Source organism: Arvicola amphibius, chromosome 8 (genome assembly GCF_903992535.2).
Source record: "Arvicola amphibius chromosome 8, mArvAmp1.2, whole genome shotgun sequence".
Lineage (NCBI taxonomy): Eukaryota > Metazoa > Chordata > Mammalia > Rodentia > Cricetidae > Arvicola > Arvicola amphibius.
Window position 1 is genome coordinate 64,553,853 of NC_052054.1, and position 20,673 is coordinate 64,574,525.

General features: G+C 38.9%; 1 protein-coding gene across 3 annotated transcripts in view; it reads left to right on the top strand.

The window, feature by feature from the left end:
* The first annotated feature begins 249 nt into the window (after window positions 1-249).
* LOC119820522 (zinc finger protein 345-like) overlaps window positions 250-20,673 on the top strand; it is a 28,315-nt gene continuing 7,891 nt past the window's right edge. For all 3 annotated transcript variants that reach the window (XR_006020861.1, XM_042055508.1, XM_038338935.2), the window contains exons 1-5: window positions 250-450; window positions 1,691-1,814; window positions 2,016-2,144; window positions 18,153-18,269; window positions 20,459-20,585. Coding sequence is in view for 2 of the 3 variants with exons in the window: in XM_042055508.1 (XP_041911442.1) it covers window positions 18,177-18,269; window positions 20,459-20,585 (220 nt within the window). In the remaining variant the exon portion in view is untranslated. The remainder of the gene's footprint in view (window positions 451-1,690; window positions 1,815-2,015; window positions 2,145-18,152; window positions 18,270-20,458; window positions 20,586-20,673) is intronic.

Below are 20,673 nucleotides of genomic sequence, written 5' to 3' on the forward strand. Positions count from 1 at the left end.
GGTCCAGGGCAGCCTGACAGCTGGAGCTGGGTGGAAGGCAGTCTGAGACGGAGTGGGCGGGGCAGGTCTCGGCGGGGCGGGGACACTCGCCCCCGAGAGCCGTGAGGAGGAATAGAAAAAAAAAGCTGAGTGTGCCTGGAAAACTAAGAAAGGGTAAAGCGCCTGGCGTGGGCGGGCTTAGAAGAGCCACGGTGACCAGATCCGGGTTGTAGTGGGCGGAGCCAGGGTTGCGCTCTAAGAATCCAGGATAGAGTGACAGGAAAAAGCACCATTCGCTGTGGGAAATCGGGGAGCCGCGTAGTCCAGAATCCGGGGCGGAGGACAGTGGCTTCTCTAGAAGGACGTGAAAACTCCCGGTAACCACAGGTGATACGTTCGGTGGCCTGAGAAAGTCTGCAGTGAGCCGCGCAGTGGCGGGAACCGCAGTTCAACGGCCTTGGAACCTCCCAGGTCAGGAGAGCTGCGGGGCGGGGACCCAGGAGGGAAGGAGCCAGGGGTGTGCTCGTTGAGGTTGCTCAGAAAGACACAATTTTTATAAAATTCCCTTGTGAATATTGTTCCGTTGTCGGTAAGTTTGAGATCCTATGACGTGGCACTTATGCTTGCCAGAATATTTTCACAAAATAACCTGGTAAAGCGTTTGTATTATATGCTGTCTGCAAACACGGTTGTCTTTACTATTATTTTAGCAGTTACAAAGCTCCTGGAATTTAAATTCATCCATGCTTTCTTAATTCCCCTGTTCTTCCACGTTCCTATTCAAGAGAATGGCCTTTACCACTGGGACTAGGTAACCAGAGAGCTTAGTAGATAATAGTCACATGAGGAACTCGTGCAGGTTTAACTGAATCAGAAAATACGCTGTGACAGGACAAGACCATGCAGAGGTTCCTCCATCTTGTATTCTTGCTGAGACCGTTCCCAGGGTTAATTAGAAACTGATTTCCTTGATGGAGTATCTACGGGAAACTACCCAGCTCTATTCTAGGAAGCAAATTCTATCCTATCTAAACTTTCTTAACCTTTTAAAAAACTGTTTGTTTGTGGAGAACCTCCTCCAGCTGCACACACATCCTAGCTGCCTGTGTGTGCAGAAACCTTTCTCAAGGTTTCTAACATCCTATCTTAGCTCCTGTTAAAAACTGCTTGCTTCAAACTGCTGACACTGCAAAACATCCCCTGCGAATGCCAAGCAAAACGCCCGGACTGAGGCCTCTGACCTTAAAAACTCCGTGTTCGGGATACTTGAAGCCTCGCCTAGGTGTGGTCCCAGCCAGCTGGTATAAAGACTTGAGCTAGCTGTAAACTGTTTGAGTGCTAATCTCTGGTGTCAAGTACCACAGCTTTGGTTGAGAACCTTAACTTTTACTAAGCAAACTTTTACTCCCCATTAATTTTCCACCTGAGATTTATGTGTTCTATGATGTAAATGCAGCATTCAGAAATATATCTTCATATGCTAGGTTTTTAATGTAACCTCTTAGGTCCAGGCAAGTGCAGTATGTATGCTGTGAGGATATCAGGCCACACTATTTTTATAGTTAGAAAACTCATTATAGATGAAAACAAAGTTAGAAAGCACTGTTTGAGTAATATGATCACTCACCTAAATCAGAAAATTTGTCTCCTTTGTTGAAGAAAAGCACTTTTCCCATACACTCGTGGCCAGTCTGTTGTTTTTTTACTTCAGGGTTTGTTGACATTCAGTGCTGAGACTGGACTTTTGCAGGAAGAGTGGGAAAGCCTAGACCCTACTCACAGGGCATTTTGCAGAGCTCTCCTGTTGGAGAACTGCAGCAGTCTGGATCCTGAGGGTGAGAATAATCTTCTTGCAGTCTCCCTTGCTCTTGGAAATCTGCTCTGCGTGTCTGTGAGTTGTGTGTGGATGAGTCTCACATCTTGGAGGGTAAAGTGAAATCCTTAGAGAAAGAGACATTTGTCTTGATATTTTCTCTCTCCTTCATGTTGATCCTTTCGTCAGGTGTAAGCAACTTTCATTTTTGTTCCATGAAAAGTTCCAGGTGCTTTCTGAAGAGTCTTTTTGTCCTGTGCAGTCTCACATTGCTCAGCTGGACCTGCTCACCTGTGCAGCAGAACAAACCCCTGGCTGGAGAAGAGAGAGGAGGCAGCAGCAAGGGATCCAGGTATGATAGAAGGATTGAGGAAAGGGTAGGGAGGTGCCGGGTGTTTTGTCTTATTCAGGTCGGTCGAAGAAAGGTCACTCCAAGATAATAATAAAGAAGGCCCTTCTTTATTATTACACAAAATTTGGGGTTTTTTTTTTTTTTGAGAAAAACAAGTTCCTCATGCCATAGCCCTGATCTAATCTATAAGTGTTCTAAAGGAAAATGCCACACTCCTGCCACTTTAGTCCTTATTGTGTACTGTAAACCAGTACACAATAATTCAAGCTATCCGGGTGTGCCCAGATAGTCTTGTGACCAAAGCCATGCAAAAGCTGTAAAGCTGCTTCAGAAAAACAACTCTGTAAATCACAGAAAACAGTATTTTCCACAGTGGTTTCTTCAGGGTCAAAGTACATCTAGAAAACAACTATTCATTCTAATGTTTACCCTAGGTACAGTGACTCTGCTAGATTCCCACAACAGGGAGGGACTCAAGTGATAGTAGAAACAGGATATAAAAATGGTTTTGCCACATTCTGGTTCATTAGAACTGATTCTTTAAAAAGTCTGCTGAGAATAATCTCAGGATTGTCCTATTACATTTATTAGAAGACTCTCTGTGTAAGAATTAATACTCAGCCGAGTGGAGGTGGTGCACGCCTTTAATCCCAGCACTTGGCAGGCAGAGGCAGACAGATCTCAGTGAGATGGAGGCCAGCCTGGTCTACAGAGTGAGTTCCAGGACAGCTAGGACTATACAGAGAAACCCTGCTTGAACCCCCCCCCCCAATGAATTAATACTCAGAGGCAAATATAATTTTATCTGACTGTGATGCTGTCTCTCATTCATCTCGCTGGTTGTATCTTCATACCAATATTAAATAGTTTTCCTTATTTTAATTTTGATATAGTTTTTAGGTAGAACAATTCCTTCAGGTTCTGTATCTTTTAAGGTTAATTTCTCCACTTCTAAGGTAATACTAGTAGTATTTTGGTAAAATTTGGTTAATACCTCTCTTAATATCTTAAAACTCTTAGTAACAAGAGTAGTAAACTCCGTCTGTCTTTATTGTCTTCCCATTGGTATCCTTTGTCATCTGTCTTCTTGTCTTCATGCATTGCTACAATTTTCATATATTTTGAAATCACTTCTGGGTTTGATGCTGTCTCATAATTTTTTAACTCTTTGTGGTTTCGCAAAATTTTTATAAATTTTGGGGAGATTTTCTCTATATTAAAAAAATGACTGTACAATCTTGGTACAAATGATGTAGAATCTTTACAGAACACTAGCTATTGTTGATGTCAGCCTTCTAGGTTCTTGCAGGAGACACTTTGTTTTGGTTTTGGTATTTTGTTTGTTTGTTTTTCAAGACTGGACTCTTCTGTGTAGTCCCCGGTCTCCTGGAACTCACTCTGAACCATATCAGTGTGCCTCTACATCCCAAGCGCTGAGATTAAAAGTGTGCACCGCCACCACCCAAAGGAGACACTTTTCAAACCTTGATCTTTACTCGGTTTGAAGATTTGTTCTACTTCTAAGACATATCCACCCTGGAGCAAGCTGATTGAAGTTAGAGAAGACTGAGTGTCTTCTGCTCTTGTGTGCATGATTCTCGAGTCCTGCTAGACGTTATTGATTTTCTGGGCTGTTCATGGTCTTTCTCACAAATGTTCTACATTTGCAACATCACTGACTAAAGCTTCCTGCATCACTTTCTCGTTGCTTCCTACTGTTCTGTCAGTGATTGCTTCATGTATTTGAAAACTTTTGTGAAATGCATTCATGTTGATCACAGAGCTTTCTGGCAAATGGACCACTTGATCATTTGGTAGTATTCTTTCTTTTGTATGCTGATAGATTTCCTGTTACCTACCATAATTATGACCAACCCTCATCACAGCATATTTTATTTTAAAAACTTCCTTCACTCTTAGCATTTTGTATCCTTATATTTGAAGTAAAAATAAATATTTTCATAGAATATATATGTGTGTGTATATGTATATATGTATATAGAACTCACTCTGTAGACTAGGCTGGCCTCCATCTCACTGAGATCTGTCTGCCTCTGCCTGCCAAGTGCTGGGATTAAAGGCGTGCACCACCTCCACTCGGCTGAGTATTAATTCTTACACATAGAGTCTTCTAATAAATATAATAGGACAATCCTGAGATTATTCTCAGCAGACTTTTTAAAGAATCAGTTCTAATGAACCAGAATGTGGCAAAACCATTTTTATATCCTGTTTCTACTATCACTTGAGCCCCTCCCTGTATATGTATGCTTATATATGTATATAAGCATATATACATACAGGCACACACACATATATATATAAATGCATATATATTGATTTCACCTTGTTTTGGGTTTTCTGAAGCTGTATCCTATTTTCATGTTTGGTTTTGGGAATAATGTCCACATACATTTCAAGAAATCACTGAAGGAAAAAAACTCATCACCATTTTGTAAACTATTCTCTATCTGTTATGTCTCTTTTCCTTTTTCTGAGTTCCTTCCTACATTGTTGATATTCAGCATATTTCATTTTTTATAAACTTGAGGAGTATCTGTTTTGGATTTTCTCTTTTTGCTTCTTTGGTTGTTCAAGAAGCTGCACACTGTCTTGTCTGATGGCTGCAGTGAGTATCCCAATGATACTATATCTGTTCTTCCTCTTGCATTGGCTCCAGTGTTTGCTATTGTTTAGGACTTTGAGTATAGACCCTGACTGGGCAGAGAGATCTCAGTGTACATTAGATGAACATTTTCTTCATGACTAAACATGTGGAGCATGTCCTGTTTACATTTTGACCGTTTCAGCTGCTTTCCAGCAGTGTTTTCTTTTTTCTACTAATTTTTCTTTCTTTCTTTTTGCTTATGAATTTATTAGAACATTATTTACTTACTTTATGGATTTTTAAAAAAATCCATTGTATAAGCTGTTTCGTCATACTTTCAGTTATTACCATTTCCATGCAAGTTTTTAATTGCACATAATCCTGTTTGCTGCTTCTTACTCTTGTATTCTGCCGTTCTGAAACTAGGTCCCTATGTTTATATATGGACTATTTTTCATGTGTTACTCTGCAGATTTCACAATTCATCGAATTGGACCCAGTTTCATGAGTAGATACTGACTTTTCCAACACCATCATTTGACGAGGCTGCCTATCCTGTAACATACATTTTTGGAATTGTGGTGAAATTCAATGGCTTTGCCTGGTTCTATATCTTTTCCTCTTACTGCTTTAGGTGTCTTTTCTTCTGTCACCGTATTGGTATGCATGTTCCTGTGGTTCTGCACTTGTCATTTGAAGTCACAGCTGGGATGACTGAAGCCCTGTTCTGTGTGCCTGGAGTTGCTCTGATATCTCAAACTCTTTGTGCTTCCATGTGGATTTATAGGATTCTCTTTACTCTATCTGTGAAGTCAATCATGAGAAAATTGATCGTCGTGCATTCTGAGTTAATTGTATAAATCTTTTAACACTGATATTTTTACAATATCTCCTATTCCATGTACATGCAGGGTTTTCCCATCTTTTTCTGTCATTTTCAGTTCTTTTTGGCAAATTCATATTTCTATTTTAGACATCTCTTCTGCTTGGTTAGTTCTTTTCCTTTGTTTTCTTCCATTTTTTTTTTAAACTGGTCAGGGCTACAAAGATGGATCAGTGGTTAAGATCACTGGTTGCTTTTGCAGAGAATCCAGGTTCAATTTCCAGCCCCTACATGGTGGCTCATGATCGACTGTAACTACAGTTCAAGGGATCCTAACACCCTCTTCTGAGCTTCATGGATGCCAAGAACATAACTCACAGATACTCATGCAAGCAAAATACCCATATACATAAAATAAAATTAATTTAAAAAACTATTAAATTTTCCACTAACTAAACAGAAGCAATAACATAGTATAAAGCTTTTCTAATTGGTTGGTTATATAGATGATTTAAAAAAAAGTTCTGCCTACAAATAGGTAGTGGTGTCTTCTCTTAAATTCTGTTGACTTACATTTTTTTCTAGTTTTATTTTATTTTAAAAAAACTATCTCTTTTCCATTTTACATACCAGTCCTAGTTCCAGTTCCTCCCCCTCCTCCCATTCTCTCCAGTCTTCCTCCCCATCCACTCCTTAGAGAGGGTAAGACACATTGCTTTAAGGCCTTCTCTACAGTGTCTTGACTGAGCAAGTTATCTCTCCAAAGAGAATGGATCCCCAAAAGCCAATACAAACAATAGGGATAAATCCTGGTCTCACTGCCAGTGGCCTCGCAGTCTGCCCCAGACATACAACTGTCACCCACATTGTGAGAGCCTAGTTTGGTCCTATGCTGGTTTCTTCCCTGTCCGGTCAGAGTTGGTGAGCTCCCATTAGCTCAGGTAAGTTGTTTCAGTGGGTGTACTTGTCATGGTCTTGACCTCTTTGCTCATATTCTCACTGTTCCCAGTCTTCGACTGTACTTTGGGAGCTCAGTCCAGTGCTCCCATGCAGGCCTCTGCCTCTGCTTCCATCAGTTGCTGGACGAAGGTTCTATGGTAATATTTAAGATAGTCATTAATTTGACTATAGGGCAAGGCCAATTTGAACACCCTCTCCCCTATTGCTTAGGGTCTTAGCTGAGGTCATCCTTCTGGATTCCTGGAAATTTCTCTAGTTCCACGTTTCTTGCTAGACCCATAATGGCTCCCTCAATCAAGATATCTCTTTCCTTGCTCTCCCTCTCTGTCATTACCACATCTTGACTATCTCATTCACTCAAGTTCTCCTCACCCCTCCCCTTCTCCTCTCCTCCTCTCCTTCTGTGCTCCGTACTCTCCCCATCCCCATGCTCCCAATTTTCTCAGGAAATCTTATCTATTGCCCCTTCCCAGGGGGGAGCTATATATGTTACTCTTAGTGTTATCTTTGTTACTCAGCTTCTCAGCTGTCATGGACTATAAGCTCTTCATCCTTTGCTTTACAGCTAGTATCCACTTATAAAAGAGTACATGCCATGCTCATCTTTCTGGGCCTGGGTTATCTTACTCAGGATAGTTTTTTCTAGTTCTATCTATTTGCATGCAAATTTTATGATATCATTGTTTTTTACCGCTGAGTAGTACTCTACTGTATAAATGTACTACATTTTCTTTACCCATTCTTTCAGTTGAGGAGCATCTAGGTTGTTTCCAGGTTCTGGCTATTACAAATGATGCTGCTATGAACATAGCTGAACAAATGTCCTTGGAGTATGATTGAGCATCCTTTAGGTATATGCCCAAGAGTGGTATTACTGGGTCCTGAGGTAGATTGTAAATCAATCTGCCATACTGACTTCCAGAATGGTTCTACAACTGTGCATTTCTTCCAGCAATGGATGAGCATTCCCCTTACTCTGCAACCTTCCAGCATAAACTATCATTGATGTTTTTGATCTTAGCCATTCTGACAGATGTAAGGTAGTATCTCACAGTTGTTTTGATTTGTAGTTCCCTGACGAATAAGGATGTTTAACATTTCCTTAAGTAACTTTTGGCCATTTGAGATTCTTCAGTTAAGAATTCTATATAAGATCTGAACCCCATTTTTAATTGAATTGCTTGGTATTTTGATGTCTAATTTCTTGAGTTTTTTATATATTTTGAAGATCAGTCCTTTGTCTGATGTGGGGTTGGTTAAGATCTTTTCCCATTCAGTAGGCTGCCTTTTTGTTTTATTGACTGTGTCCTTTGCTTTACAGAAGCTTCTCAGTTTCAGGGGTCCCATTATATTTATTGTTGCTCTCAGTGTCTGTGCTACTGGTCTTATATTTAAAAAGTGGTCTCCTGCGCCCATGCATTGAAAGCTACTTCCTACTTTTTCTTCTCTCAGGTTAAGTGTGGTTGGATTTATACTGAGGTCTTAGTCCATTTGGACTTGAGTTTTGTGCATGGTGATAGATATGGATCTATTTTCATTCTTTTACATGTTGACATCAAGTTCTGCCAGCACCATTTGTTGAAGATGCTTTCTTTTTTCCATGGTGTAATTTTAGCTTCTTTGTCAAAAATCAGGTGTTCATTAGGTGTGTGGATTAATATCTAGGTCTTCAATTTGATTCCGCTGGTCAACCTCTCTGTTTTTATGCCAATATCAGTCTGTTTTCATTGTTGTAGCTCTATAATAGAGCTTGATGTCAGGGATGGTGATGCTTCTGGAAGTTCCTTTATTGTACAGGATTGTTTTGGCTATCCTGGACTTTGTTTTTCCATATGAAGTTGAGTATTTTTTTTTGAGGTCTGAGAAGAATTGTATTGGAATTTTATTGGGTTGAATCTGTAGATTGCTTTTGGTAGGATTGCCATTTTTTATTATGTTGATTCTACTTATCCAAGGGCAAGGGAGATAATTCCATTTTCTCTTATCTTCATCGGTTTCTTTCTTTGAAGACTTAAAGTTCTTGTCAAACAGGTTTTTCGCTTCTTTGGTTAGTTATTTGTAGCTATTGTGAAGGGTGATGTTTCTCTGATTTCTTTCTCGGCTTCTTTATCATTTGTATATTGGAGAGCTACTGATTTTTTTGAGTTGATATTGTATCATACCACATTACTGAAGGTATTTATCAGTTGTAGGATTTCCCTGGTTGAGTTTTTGGGGTCACATGTATATCATCTGCAAAAAGTAAAAGTTGAATTTCTTCCCTTCCAATTTGTATCTCCTTTTCTTGTCTTATTGCTCTAGCTAGAACTTAAAAATTATGTTGAATAGATATGGAGAGAGTGGACAGCCTTGTCTTGTTCCTAATTTTAGTGAAATCACTTGGAGTTTGTCTTCATTTAACTTGATACTGGCTGTTGACTTACTGTATATTGCATTCATTATGTTTAGATATGTTCCCTGTATCTCTGATCTCTCCAAGACCTTTATCATGAAGGGTTGTTGGATTTTGTCGGATGCTTTTTCAGCATCTAATGAGATAATCACATGGTTTTTTTTAGTTTATTTCTATGGTGGATTATAGTGATAAACTTTCACATGTTAAATCATCCCTGCATCTCTGAGATGAAGCCAATTTTATCATGGTGAATAATTTTTTTTATGTGTTGGATATAGTTTGCCAGTATTTTCTTGAGTATTTTCACATCCACGTTCATGAGGGAGATGGGTCTGTAATTCTCTTCCTTGGTTTAGTCTTTCTGTGTTTTCAGTGTCAGGGTATCTGTAATGTCATAAAAAGAGTTTGGTAATGTTCCTTCTGTTTCTCTTATGTGGGATACTTTGAGGAGTATAACTATCAGCTCTTCTTTAAAGTTCTGTTAGAATTCTGCACTGAAACCATCTGGCCCTGGGTTTATTTTGTGTGGGAGACTTTTGATGACTGCTTCTATTTCCTTGCAGGTTATAGGTCTATTTAAATTTATCACCTGGTCTTCATTTAATTTTGGTATGTCACACCTATCCAGAAAATTATCCATTTCTTTTTCATTTTTCAATTTTGTGAAGTACAGGTTTTTGTAGTATGACTGAATGATTCTCTGATTTTTCTTGGTATCTGTTGGGATGTTCCTCTTTCCACTTCTGATTTTATTAATTTGAATGTTCTCTCTCTGCCTTTTGATTGTTATAGATAAGGGTTTATTTATCTTGTGAATCTTCTCAGAGAACTAGCTCTCTGTTTCATTGATTCTTTGAATTGTTTTCTTTGTTTCTATTTTAATGATTTCGACCCTCTGATTATTTCCTGTCATCTACTCCTGGATGAGTGTGCTTCTTATTGTTCTATGTCTTTCAGGAGTGCTGTTAAGTTGATAGTGTGAAATTTCTCCACTTTCTTTATGTAGGTACTCAATGCTATGACTCTTAACTCTGCTTTCATAGTGTCCCATAGGTTTGGGTATGTTGTGACTTCTATTTTGTTGATTTCTAGGAAGTCTTTAATTTCTTTGTTTATTTCTTCCTTGACCAAGGAGTGATTCAATTGAGCACTGTTCAGTTTTCATGAGTTTATAGGCTCTCTGCAATTAGTGTGGTTGTTAAATTCTACTTTTAAATTATGGTTATCCGATAATATACAGGGGGTCATTCCAATTTTTTTTGTATCTGTTGAGGTTTGCTTTGTTACCAAGTATGTTGTCAATTTTAGAGAAGAATCCTTGAAGTGCTAAGAAGAAGGTATATTCTTTTTTGTTTGAATGGAATGTTCTATAGATGTCTGTTAATTCCATTTGAGCCATGACATCTGTTAGTTCTCTTTTTCTCTCTATGTTAAGTTTCTATCTGGTTCACCTGTCAAGTGATAAGAATGGGGTTTTGAAGTGTCCCATTATTAGTTGGTGGGGTTAGCTATATAAAATGAGAAAAGATTATATTAAAAATTCTTAATAAAAAATTAGTGCTAAAAATAATAAAAATAAAAAATCTGGAGGTATTGCATAAGGATTCAGATAACAATACAACAAAGAACTTGGAGGTATCACTGCTAGTGTGAGTAAGTATGGATCCTGCATATGTGGTGCCATAGCTGACACCTCACGTCAGCATTAGAAGAGTTGGGATGATCCTTATAGGTGAGTAGTTGTTTGTGCCCATGGAGCCCAGAGCTGGAGAACATCCTGCGCCCATTGTAATGTAGCAAAAGAAGGTATATCATATTGATGATGTAGTTAGGAACACAGCAGTAACTTTTGAGAGGATCTTCTCTAATCATGGAAGAATTTATAATTCAATAAAATGCTGCCCCCCCCCCCCCCAGCTTCTGATCTACAGAGAAGTTGGCTATGGAAGGACAGTGAATTATTTCAAGCAGCACAGTTTTTTTTATTCAGTGGTGTAATGACAGGCCCCAGATCTCAAAACCTCCTCACTGATGAGTCATGTATGATGTGGAAAGGATATGTTCCTACTCTAAATAATTCATGATGCCAAACAGGACTCAGAATTAAGTGCTGCATGTTAATCATGTCCTAAGTCATACACAACAAACTCTTCCATGCTGTTCATAAGTGAAATCCACTGAAAACAAACACAAAATGACATTCTAACTGTCACACTAACTTCAGTGCTGTGGTTTGCCCTTGAGCTTCTAAGATCCTGAAGATCATCCATATTCCTCCCTGAGGAGCATTGACTGCATGCGCTGCTCCTCACTGCAGCTTTAATCTTGCTGCATTTTACTTTCATCTCTCCACTGCTGTTGAATTCCATGTTGCTGCTGTGACTTCCACTATCCCCTAGAACCAGCTTCTGTTGAGAGAGGACACATCCCATTTCTATTGCTGCTCATCAGGTCCTTCCCCCTTTGTTAGTTCAAAGATACTGAATTCTCCATGTGTCCTCTGGTTTCTCCTAGGTAGGACTAGTGGAGATAGTGAGTGATGTCTCTTTCCTTCCCCAAAGTTGAAGATTTCTCACCTATTTTCTCATGTTGTAGCATTAAGAGCTACAGTCTGTCGTCTTTGTATTGCTTAACTTTCCTTTTATTCTGTGAATTTTCTGACCTCATTTACTTGGTGTTCTTCTTGCTTAGCTCATTGAATATCCTTTAAATTCCTCAAGGAATTCATTAATATCTGAAGTTTATTTCTAGATATTTATTTGTTCTTTTATGTATATTGATCTTTGAACACTCCCTTGACTATTGTTTGCAGTTGTTCACTTGCAAAATTTGAGCATATTATGGAAAACAGTAGAGCAGTTCCTTTGAAATTATGGGAAAGAAACATACAATGCATCTGCCCCATGACCAGGTACGATCAGTTGGGAATTAGTTAGTGATAAGTGGCATTGGCTGTTCCATACTTGCTTTAAAGTTTTTTAATAAGAAATCATGGAAATGTTCATTAATTATAAAGCACCATAATTATGTAAACTAAAAGCATTATCCAGACATGCAGAATTAAGGCCTACTTTGTGACACAGGAGTAACATAAGATATAACATAGTTAATTAAATAAGCTAGGAGTCTAGACTAGTCAATCAGTTCCAGTTTCATATGGAACTATAAAATTGATTTCCACAAAGCCTGACCCACTCTGAGCAGTGGATGGGGTGAGGAGGTTGGGAAGGCAGGAAGAGGGGAGGGAGTAGGAATGGGGATAGCTATGGAAAATGAGAAAAAACTGTATTAAAAAACAATTAAAAAGACACAAAAAAATTGATTTCCACAGGGGATATTGATAACAGCCAGAGATTGAAGGATCTCAGAGTTGTACCAGTATATGTCACTTGTCAACTTGAGTTGTATTAAGAACTGCCTGAACATTGGAGAGAAGGCTCAGAGTTTGAGTGCGGTAGGTAATAAAGCACAAGAGACAAGAAGGAAAACTCAGTTCAGCCCAAGTTAGTTGGTGCTGGCTCAAACTTCTAGGGAGTCTATCATCAGGTGGTTTATTCTAAACCTATTTAAATATAGTACAGTTTAGAAAAAATATTTCTACAATTATACATTTTGTGTTGCAGAATGAGGCATAATTACATCAAAACTCAACACAGAGTACATGTCATTTTTTCAAGGATAGGCTAAATATGTTAGTTTAAGGGACTAGGGATGAGTCTGGCGTGTTGTTGATCATCCAGATCATATAGACAGTGTAGAGGTCAATAGCACAGTTTATAAAGTACATGTGACACACATCTCCTGTAAGGATGGCTTCTATTGGCTGAGAAGCAAAGCTAAAGAGAAAGATCTAGGGAAGGAAAGTCTGGAATGAACATTCTGGAGTCAATGGGTGAGGTCTGGCTCTATGGATAACAAAGGTCACCAGGTCATTAACAACATATGGCCAGCCTTCTGAGTGGAAAACAAATGTCCATTTCCTTCCTTAAGGAAACAACCCCATGTGGTTAATATTCCCGGTTTCCCTACTGACCTGGTACAATGACCTTTGTACTCCCAAGAGCTCCTCCCTTCTAAGTTTTTTAAAGAATAGATACTGTAATAGATAACCAAGGTTGAATACATTGCCTCTATGGCTAGTCTAATTACTTTAGGCAAGAACATTAGGATTTAGGGTTCCATTCATCCACCACATTTGATTAGTTATCTAAGGGATGTTGAGGCCAGATTGGCTTGCAAAAGCTAATAAATTTGGTGCCCTTCAGGTTGGGTGCCAAAAGGAGAGGTTGGAAGTTTTCTAAGAGGCACTCCAGGAAGGGGGCAGAAGATATGAATGATGTCATTCCAATGGGTGAGGAAGAGAGGAAGGTCCTAAGACTAAAGTCTAGGGTGTCAGGGAGGACTAAATGAAGAATATACAAGGCATTTAGTGGATTCATCAGCACATTCAATAGGGGTCAGAGATAACAGCCCAGTGAGACTTGGCACCTGGGTGAAAACCTAGCTTCAAAATAAAGCCTAACACAAGGGAAAGGGTCTAGAGTTGGGTAGGTGTCTCTACCTACAAGAGTACCAGAGATTCAGGGAAGCATTTACGTTAACAGAGAGGAATCACGTACCAATTGCCCGTGATGGATGGAGGGCAAAGCGATTGGTGGGCCAGAAGATGGGTCTGTTGAGGGTGGACTGGAGATAAGAAATAGGGTCCCAGTAAAGTTCAGATCCCTGAAGGGTAAGGTCTGCACCGGGTTATCCTATCTGAATCACACAACACTAATGTTAGAGTTTTGAGGCAAACTAAGGACCAATGAATGCCGTAAAGATCACATCATGCAGCTGACCTCACATTTCCATACACTATGTTTTCCTAAATGTTTTTTAATTAAATGTTTATTAATTTCCTCTTGAAGGACCTCTAGCATCTTCATACAGTTGATTTTAAGGTCTTTTCCTGTGCTTCAGCCATGCTGGAATATTCAGGGCCTTCTGTAGTAGCTAGGATACTGGGCTCCAGCACAGACATCTTGCCCTGGCCGTTGTTGTGTTTTTAGGCTGCCATCTCCTCATCTGGGATTGGGTTGATTTCTGAAATAGTCTTTGTTGGGTAGGTGTTTTGTTCCTTGGTTTCTATTTCCTCTGTGGAGTTTTGGAGAGTGTGATGGTTGTGTATTGCCTGGTAGGGAATTTTCATTAGACCTGATAGTTGTGGCTACTGGGGTTCCGGGTAAAATGTGTTTCTGGTCTTGGGAGCTGACACTTAGCAGTGTGGTTAGGTTGTGGACCTGAGGGCTTCCACAAGAGAGAGTAGAACAGTGTTCAACAAGGATAGTCTTATTTTATCTGCTGAGAACGGAGGGAGTCAGTGAAGCATGGTCACCACAAAGGGTCTGCTGGAGCTCTGGGGATGAGAGTCTCAGGTTAGATCTAGGGGAACGGAAGGAAAGAGCGAGATCTATAGGCAGCCCACCTGCTTTCTTGGCAGGAATGGCTGGTGGGTTAGTACACAGTGTCTGCTGGAGTTGGGGCTAGAATATAGCAGCAAGTCTGAAGGGGAGTTAGGCAGGGGAGGTCAGGGGGATCCATAGGAGGAGTGGGCAGAGGGGGATGAAAGGCTGTAGCAGGTGTTCTGTTGTGGAGCTGGAGAAGAGAGAGGGGCACTGGATCTGGGGAGCAAGTGGAAGAGAGGGTCTGCAGGCAGTCTATCTGAATTTCTGGCAGGCCTAGTCTGTGAGTTAGCAGAGGGTGCCTGCTCGTTTGGGGGTCTGGAATAAAGCAGTAAGTCAGGGGGAGTGAGGTTAGAAGGGCAAGATCTCTGGGATGCACAGGAGATGGGAAAGGAGAGCAGGGAAGGCTTTTCCTTTTTACGGCAAAGGAGCTCAGCTGAAGTAGTGCACTACACCAGTGTTTTCTATTTTTGTCCCCAAGCTACTCATGTCCCATCTGTTCTGACTTCCTGTTTCCTGCTCCATCCTTAAAGACCTCATCCCAATTCATTATACCCTTTCCGCATTCACAGTCTCTCTGCAGCAGAGAGATTTCTGTTCTCGGTGTTTCTCTACTCTCCATGTGCTAATGTATGTATGAGATCAGTTAATGTTAGCCTCAATCTGCCTTCAGTATACCCATTTGGGGTGAGAATGTGCAGACTGAAGTTTTAAATCTATCCAACATAACTGGATGACGCTGATTCTTTCTTAGTCCACCCAAGAAACTGTCATTCAAATTTAAATAAACAATAGAATCAGTTAGAATAATTAGCGGATGGGAAACATCTAATAAGATTTGATTGAATGTAACAAGTCCAGACTGTTTAGCTGTGCAAGTGGGATGGATACAATATTTTTTGGAGAATTTAGAATTTTATATAAAATGTATTCATTGTTCTTTTGAAGAGCCATCTGTAAAAGCGTCAAAAATAATCTCTATAGGATTTTTTAATGTAATTTTAGGCAATACCCATAGGGTATCTCAAAAAAATATTGAAAGGATCTTTTGGATAGTGATTTTCTATTGAGCCCAAGTAAAATGCTAATGCCAGTTATTATCAGTGTGGAACAAACAATCAACCTGCATTTTATTTAGTGGCATAATGATTTCTCTGGGCTCTTTACTAGTAAATCCTTAACATTTGTCCCTTCCATCATTATTAAGTTTATAATTTCATATAAATAAAGAGTTATAGGTTATTGCTTACAATTATGACATGAATAAATTTCTACAATACCTTGTTGTTGTATAATTCCGCAGGAGATGAAGACAAAGGAAGGGTAAGTGATTGATAAGGAAGTAAGGGATTAATTCTGAGTTACTGCTTTAGCAGCAACGTTATTTAATAAGCTTGCAATCCATGCTGCTTCCGGTGGTACATTTCTTATAGAATTTAACCAGGAGTCTCCAGCAGGCAACTTGAACAGAGCTAAATCCTCAGTAGTGATAGACTATAAGAGTGTACCCAATTGACATGACCCAAAATTTTAAATATTGCTCTTTTAGTTTATTTATCATGAAATTTAAGCATGCATTTAAATGTTGATTAGACAAACAAGAGAAGAGAATGTCATACATATAATTGGTCACCAATACCTCAGGAAATTTAATCAGCATTGGCTTGACATCCTAGTTGCAATTGTTCCTGTACTAGAGGTTCACCCTATTTTAATTTCTCCCCACAAAGGGACCATTGATTAATCTATAATGAGTTTTTTCCAATGTTAGGGAAAAAAACAAACAAAATAACTAAGCTCTGGGGCAGCCAAGCTAGCTCATGATGGAACAGCAGAGCCCCGCTCACCGTTCCTTGCAATTGATGTGTTGTATCAGATGCCATTCTGTGCTGCTCTAAGCCAAACCCAGACCCTGGAAAAGGCAGTGGGGCTGGAGAACTGTGAGTTCCAGTTTGCTTGTTTGAGACGACAAGCCCCAAGCATATGTGGCTCACCTGGAGGCCGAGTGACTGTGGTACCCATTTGGCCAGCCCAGCCAAGATGTGTCATGCAGAAAATGTTTTCCCATGCTCATTTATTTATTTTGTTTTAATAATTGACAGGGATTTTTCCCTCCCCCTTTCAGGGACTCTCTTTACTCTAGTTCCTATGCTTACAAAGTTGCAGAGCTGTAGTTCTGAATATTTTGTTTTTCTGGATCTTAACAAACATTTCAATAACTTTACAAAATGCTTTGTTGCAAAGGAATGAGAAGAACCCATGTTAATTCCACTCTCTCACTTATGGTTGTCAATTCTTGGGCAAGAGGCTGAGTTTCCCGAACAGCTAATTTCTATTTAAAGAAAGTGTTTCTTATCTTCTCTAAGAACTGCACTCCTTTCATTGATATTTGTGGTTTTACCATGACCATGTGACTGTTTCCATATCTGCTTTTGTGGAAAATGTCAGTGTTTTGCTGGTGGGAATTGCATCGATTCTGCTGGTTGCCGTTAGTAACGTAATCACTTCCACCATGCCATTTGTCGATCAGTGTGTGTGGCAGTCCATTGCCTTGTGTACTTTTCATTTTCATTTCTGGGTGCCTTAAAAATTTCCTCAGAGAGGTAAAGTCATTATTTTGGCTTATTCCTAGACCTTCCTGAAGCAACTTGAATGGCTCAAATTGTCATTATAGACTTGTAGGAAAACTAGTCATTTTGTGTATTAGTTTTGTATTTTTTCGATAATAGCTAAAATACTTGTCAAGTCTAAGAGTTTCCCATGGCATCTGTGGGGAGTTGTGTGTGTGTCTGTATCATCACTACAGTGGAGTTTGGTTGCTTTTTTTCCTACCTGTATTTCCTTGTTATCTTTTGACTTACTCAGACTTTTCTAGCTCACTCGTATGTCCCTGCAGTAAATGAGCCTGGAGAATGCATGCATCTTTCTCCTCTTTACAGTTTTTATGCTAATGCTATTTATTTTTCTGCTGTACTGTACTTTTGATCGACATGTGATACACATGCTCTTACTGTTTTGAACTGTGTTCCATTTCTTCCTAGCTCCTTTAGGAGTTCATCACAAACTCATTGAACATTCAATGTTGTAGACATTTCCATTTCTAATGACATTTTCATATCACGGGGATTTTATTCCTTATATGATTTGTTTGTTTGTGGTTTTGAGACAGGATTTCTCTGTGTAGCTTTGAAGCCTGTCCTGGAACTCACTCTGGCAGACTCAGCTGGCCTTGAACTTTCAAATATCTACCTGCCTCAGCCTCCTGAGTGCTGGGATTAAAGGTATGCACCACCACTGCCCTAACCCTTATATGATTTTTTAAAAATATTCCGTTGGCAAAATTATTGGTAGCATTTTCTTCCCTCCTGTTAGGAATAGCAGTTCGCATGAGTTGGGCATGGTGTGTTACTCCCAGCTCTTCCTCTATTGATATATTCTTTATATAAAATATCCTTATTTCCTGTTTTCTCATGGATAATTTCTCTCAGATTTTTCTATGTATAGTTTACCTCCAATTATGATCTTTAGTACTGCTTGAGTAGATGACATGTGTTATTTCATAACGTCCATCAAATGCACTTCCTTCTTCATGAATTTTCAGAGTCTACGTTTCTGGGTGCATTGATAATGTCCATAGCTATTTTCTTTCATCACTCTAAATATATCTTCCCATGCTCTCTTGTCTATAGAAATGTCAACAGTATTGCTGCTATCATTTTTGTTTGGGGGTTTGTTATATGGTTTAGCATTGTCTGTAGCAGGATTATATTAATTTTAGCTTTTTTTGACATCTTCATGTAAAATGTCAAGAAGAGTTCCAGTCTTTGGTCCTAAGACAGAAACTCAGAGAAGAGCAACAGGGCAAATGGCTGCTTCTCCAATAAATGCTCCACAGGTCAGTATCATGTCCATACTACTTTGAAAAAAAAATTATCTAAACCATGCAAGCCGTTAATTCCCTACCTCTAGAGAAGCAATCTAAAGTGTTTATTTCCTATCATTTTTTTTCTTTTTCTTATCTGATAAGATTAAACCTTTAAATTTTGTCAACTACATTGCTCAGCTCTGTTCCTTTGTGTCCTCCCTTGATTATTCCTGTGAAGACATATATTTTCCATGCACTTAAAACCCACAATTCTGAAAGATTCATTATGAATGATGATCAAAGAAATATATTGATGTCAAGTTCCTACAGAGGATGGACTTGGGTCCTTTAGTGAGGAATGAAGGTCTCATGTGCCACATGATTTGCATTGCAGGGATAATAAGGTTTCTAGAACCATCTTATGAAAATAGCCCTAGAAATACATGGAACTTTTGGCTTACATCAATGAGCTATTTATGAAAAGTGGAAATAATGAGACTCAGAGTATTGAGTCCTAGTAGTAAATATTGCAACACACTAGAGAGTGGAGATGGTGGAAACAGTATATGGCTTGTTCTTGCTGGAAAACTGATGTGTCTGAGAGGAGATGCAGATTGCAGTATAGTAGGTTTTTTTTCTTTGCTGTTTGCTATCACACAGTGATGATGGGAATGTTGACACCTGAAAGTTTTCTTGTCTCAAGAGAGGTGCTGCTCAGTGTGAAGTTCTCAATAGACAGATCGGTGTTTTGTCTTTTAGTTTTCAGGCAAGGTGTAAGCAGTCCTGCTCTCACCTCTATATTGCATCATGGAGACTATATTAATAAGAATTTTCCAGAGTTATTGACTGGGTGCTGTGCAGAAGCCATCAATTTTTAAACATAAACAAATGTCCTTCTTAATGACTTTGCTTTCTTCTTTGGGCAGAGGAAGGCTCTTCCCCTTCCCCTTTATGTTTCCATTCCCTGAAGCTACATAGGCAGAGATTCTGTAAAGAGGTTGCAATGGACAGGTTTCCATTTCTTACATTTAAAAAAAGAAAGAAAGAAAGAAAAGAAAAGAAAAAGAGTTGAATTTGCAAGATTCAAATTTTCAATTGAGACAATATCCTGAGCAATAATATTTTCAAAACTGATAGAGTTAGCATCATTCTCACACAACTTAAAGCAATCATGTTGATCACAGAAAATCTACTTCATCTGAATGCATTGTCACATCATACATGAATTTATACATTTTTCAAACTATTGTGTAGTGTACCCCTATATGGAATTTGTGAAATTATAATTCGTCAGTATTAGTTTTGTTGACTTTTAGAAAAATGTAGATAATATTAATGTTAATGCTGATTTTTCTATTACTTGATGCTTATGAAAATATTCTAATTATAATAACTGCACAAAGTGTTTGAGTCAATGTGTTATTTGGAATGTTGGATGTCTATACTAATGCTACCCTCTTTACTGTTTAAAGAAAACACTCTGACTTTTAATCCATCCATGTATTCTGCATTCCATATTCTGCCTCTTTGCTGTAAAAAGGATGCAGCATTGTATCTAGACTTCAGAATTTCAACTGGTCATGTTAGAAGAGAGTCAGGTGAAGCCCATCTGCAGACAGGATTGTTACAGTGTCCATATTTGAACAAAATCGGCGGTTGTAGAATTTGGAAGCAGTTTTGCTCATATGTTTTCATATATAATGCAGCAATGTGATCCTTTTTGATATCCATATACCTTCATAAAGGTACATCCTGCACTTAGACCTCAACGGTGCATTTTACAATGCCTCACAGTTTGCTGATTGTGAGTCTATTATGCTATCCAGTTCTCATAAAGACAGAAAATACTATATCAATTATGAATATTCTACTAAAATTAACTTTCACTTTTATTTTATATATGTGGATATATTTGCCACAATATTTACATGAATAGTATTTGTTTTCTGTCCTGTAGAGTTCAGAAGACAACACTGGATCTGATTGAGTTGGAGTTATAATCTATTAAGTAGTGTTTTGTGTGTGCTGGGAACCAAACTTGGGTTCTCCAGATGAGCCACTTCTGAACCATCTCTGTGGCATTGTTAGAAAACTTTTGTTTTTGAATAATATTATGCCTCATCTATATCATGGAAGTATCTCTAATTCCCTGGATCTATTTTACCTAGGAAAGCATTTTGCCCACAAGCACACAGTAATTGGGTAACTTCCCATTACAGGGTCTGTTGACATTCAGAAATGTGGCTGTGGACTTCTCTCAGGAGGAATGGGATTGTCTAGATTCTTCTCAAAGGGCTCTCTACATGGATGTAATGCGGGAGAATTATAGCAATCTAGTTTTTGTAGGTAAGAATACTTTTCTTGTAGAATTTCTGACTTTTCCTTTGTATTTATCTACATTGCAAGTATGTAAACTCTCTAATCTATCTAGAGA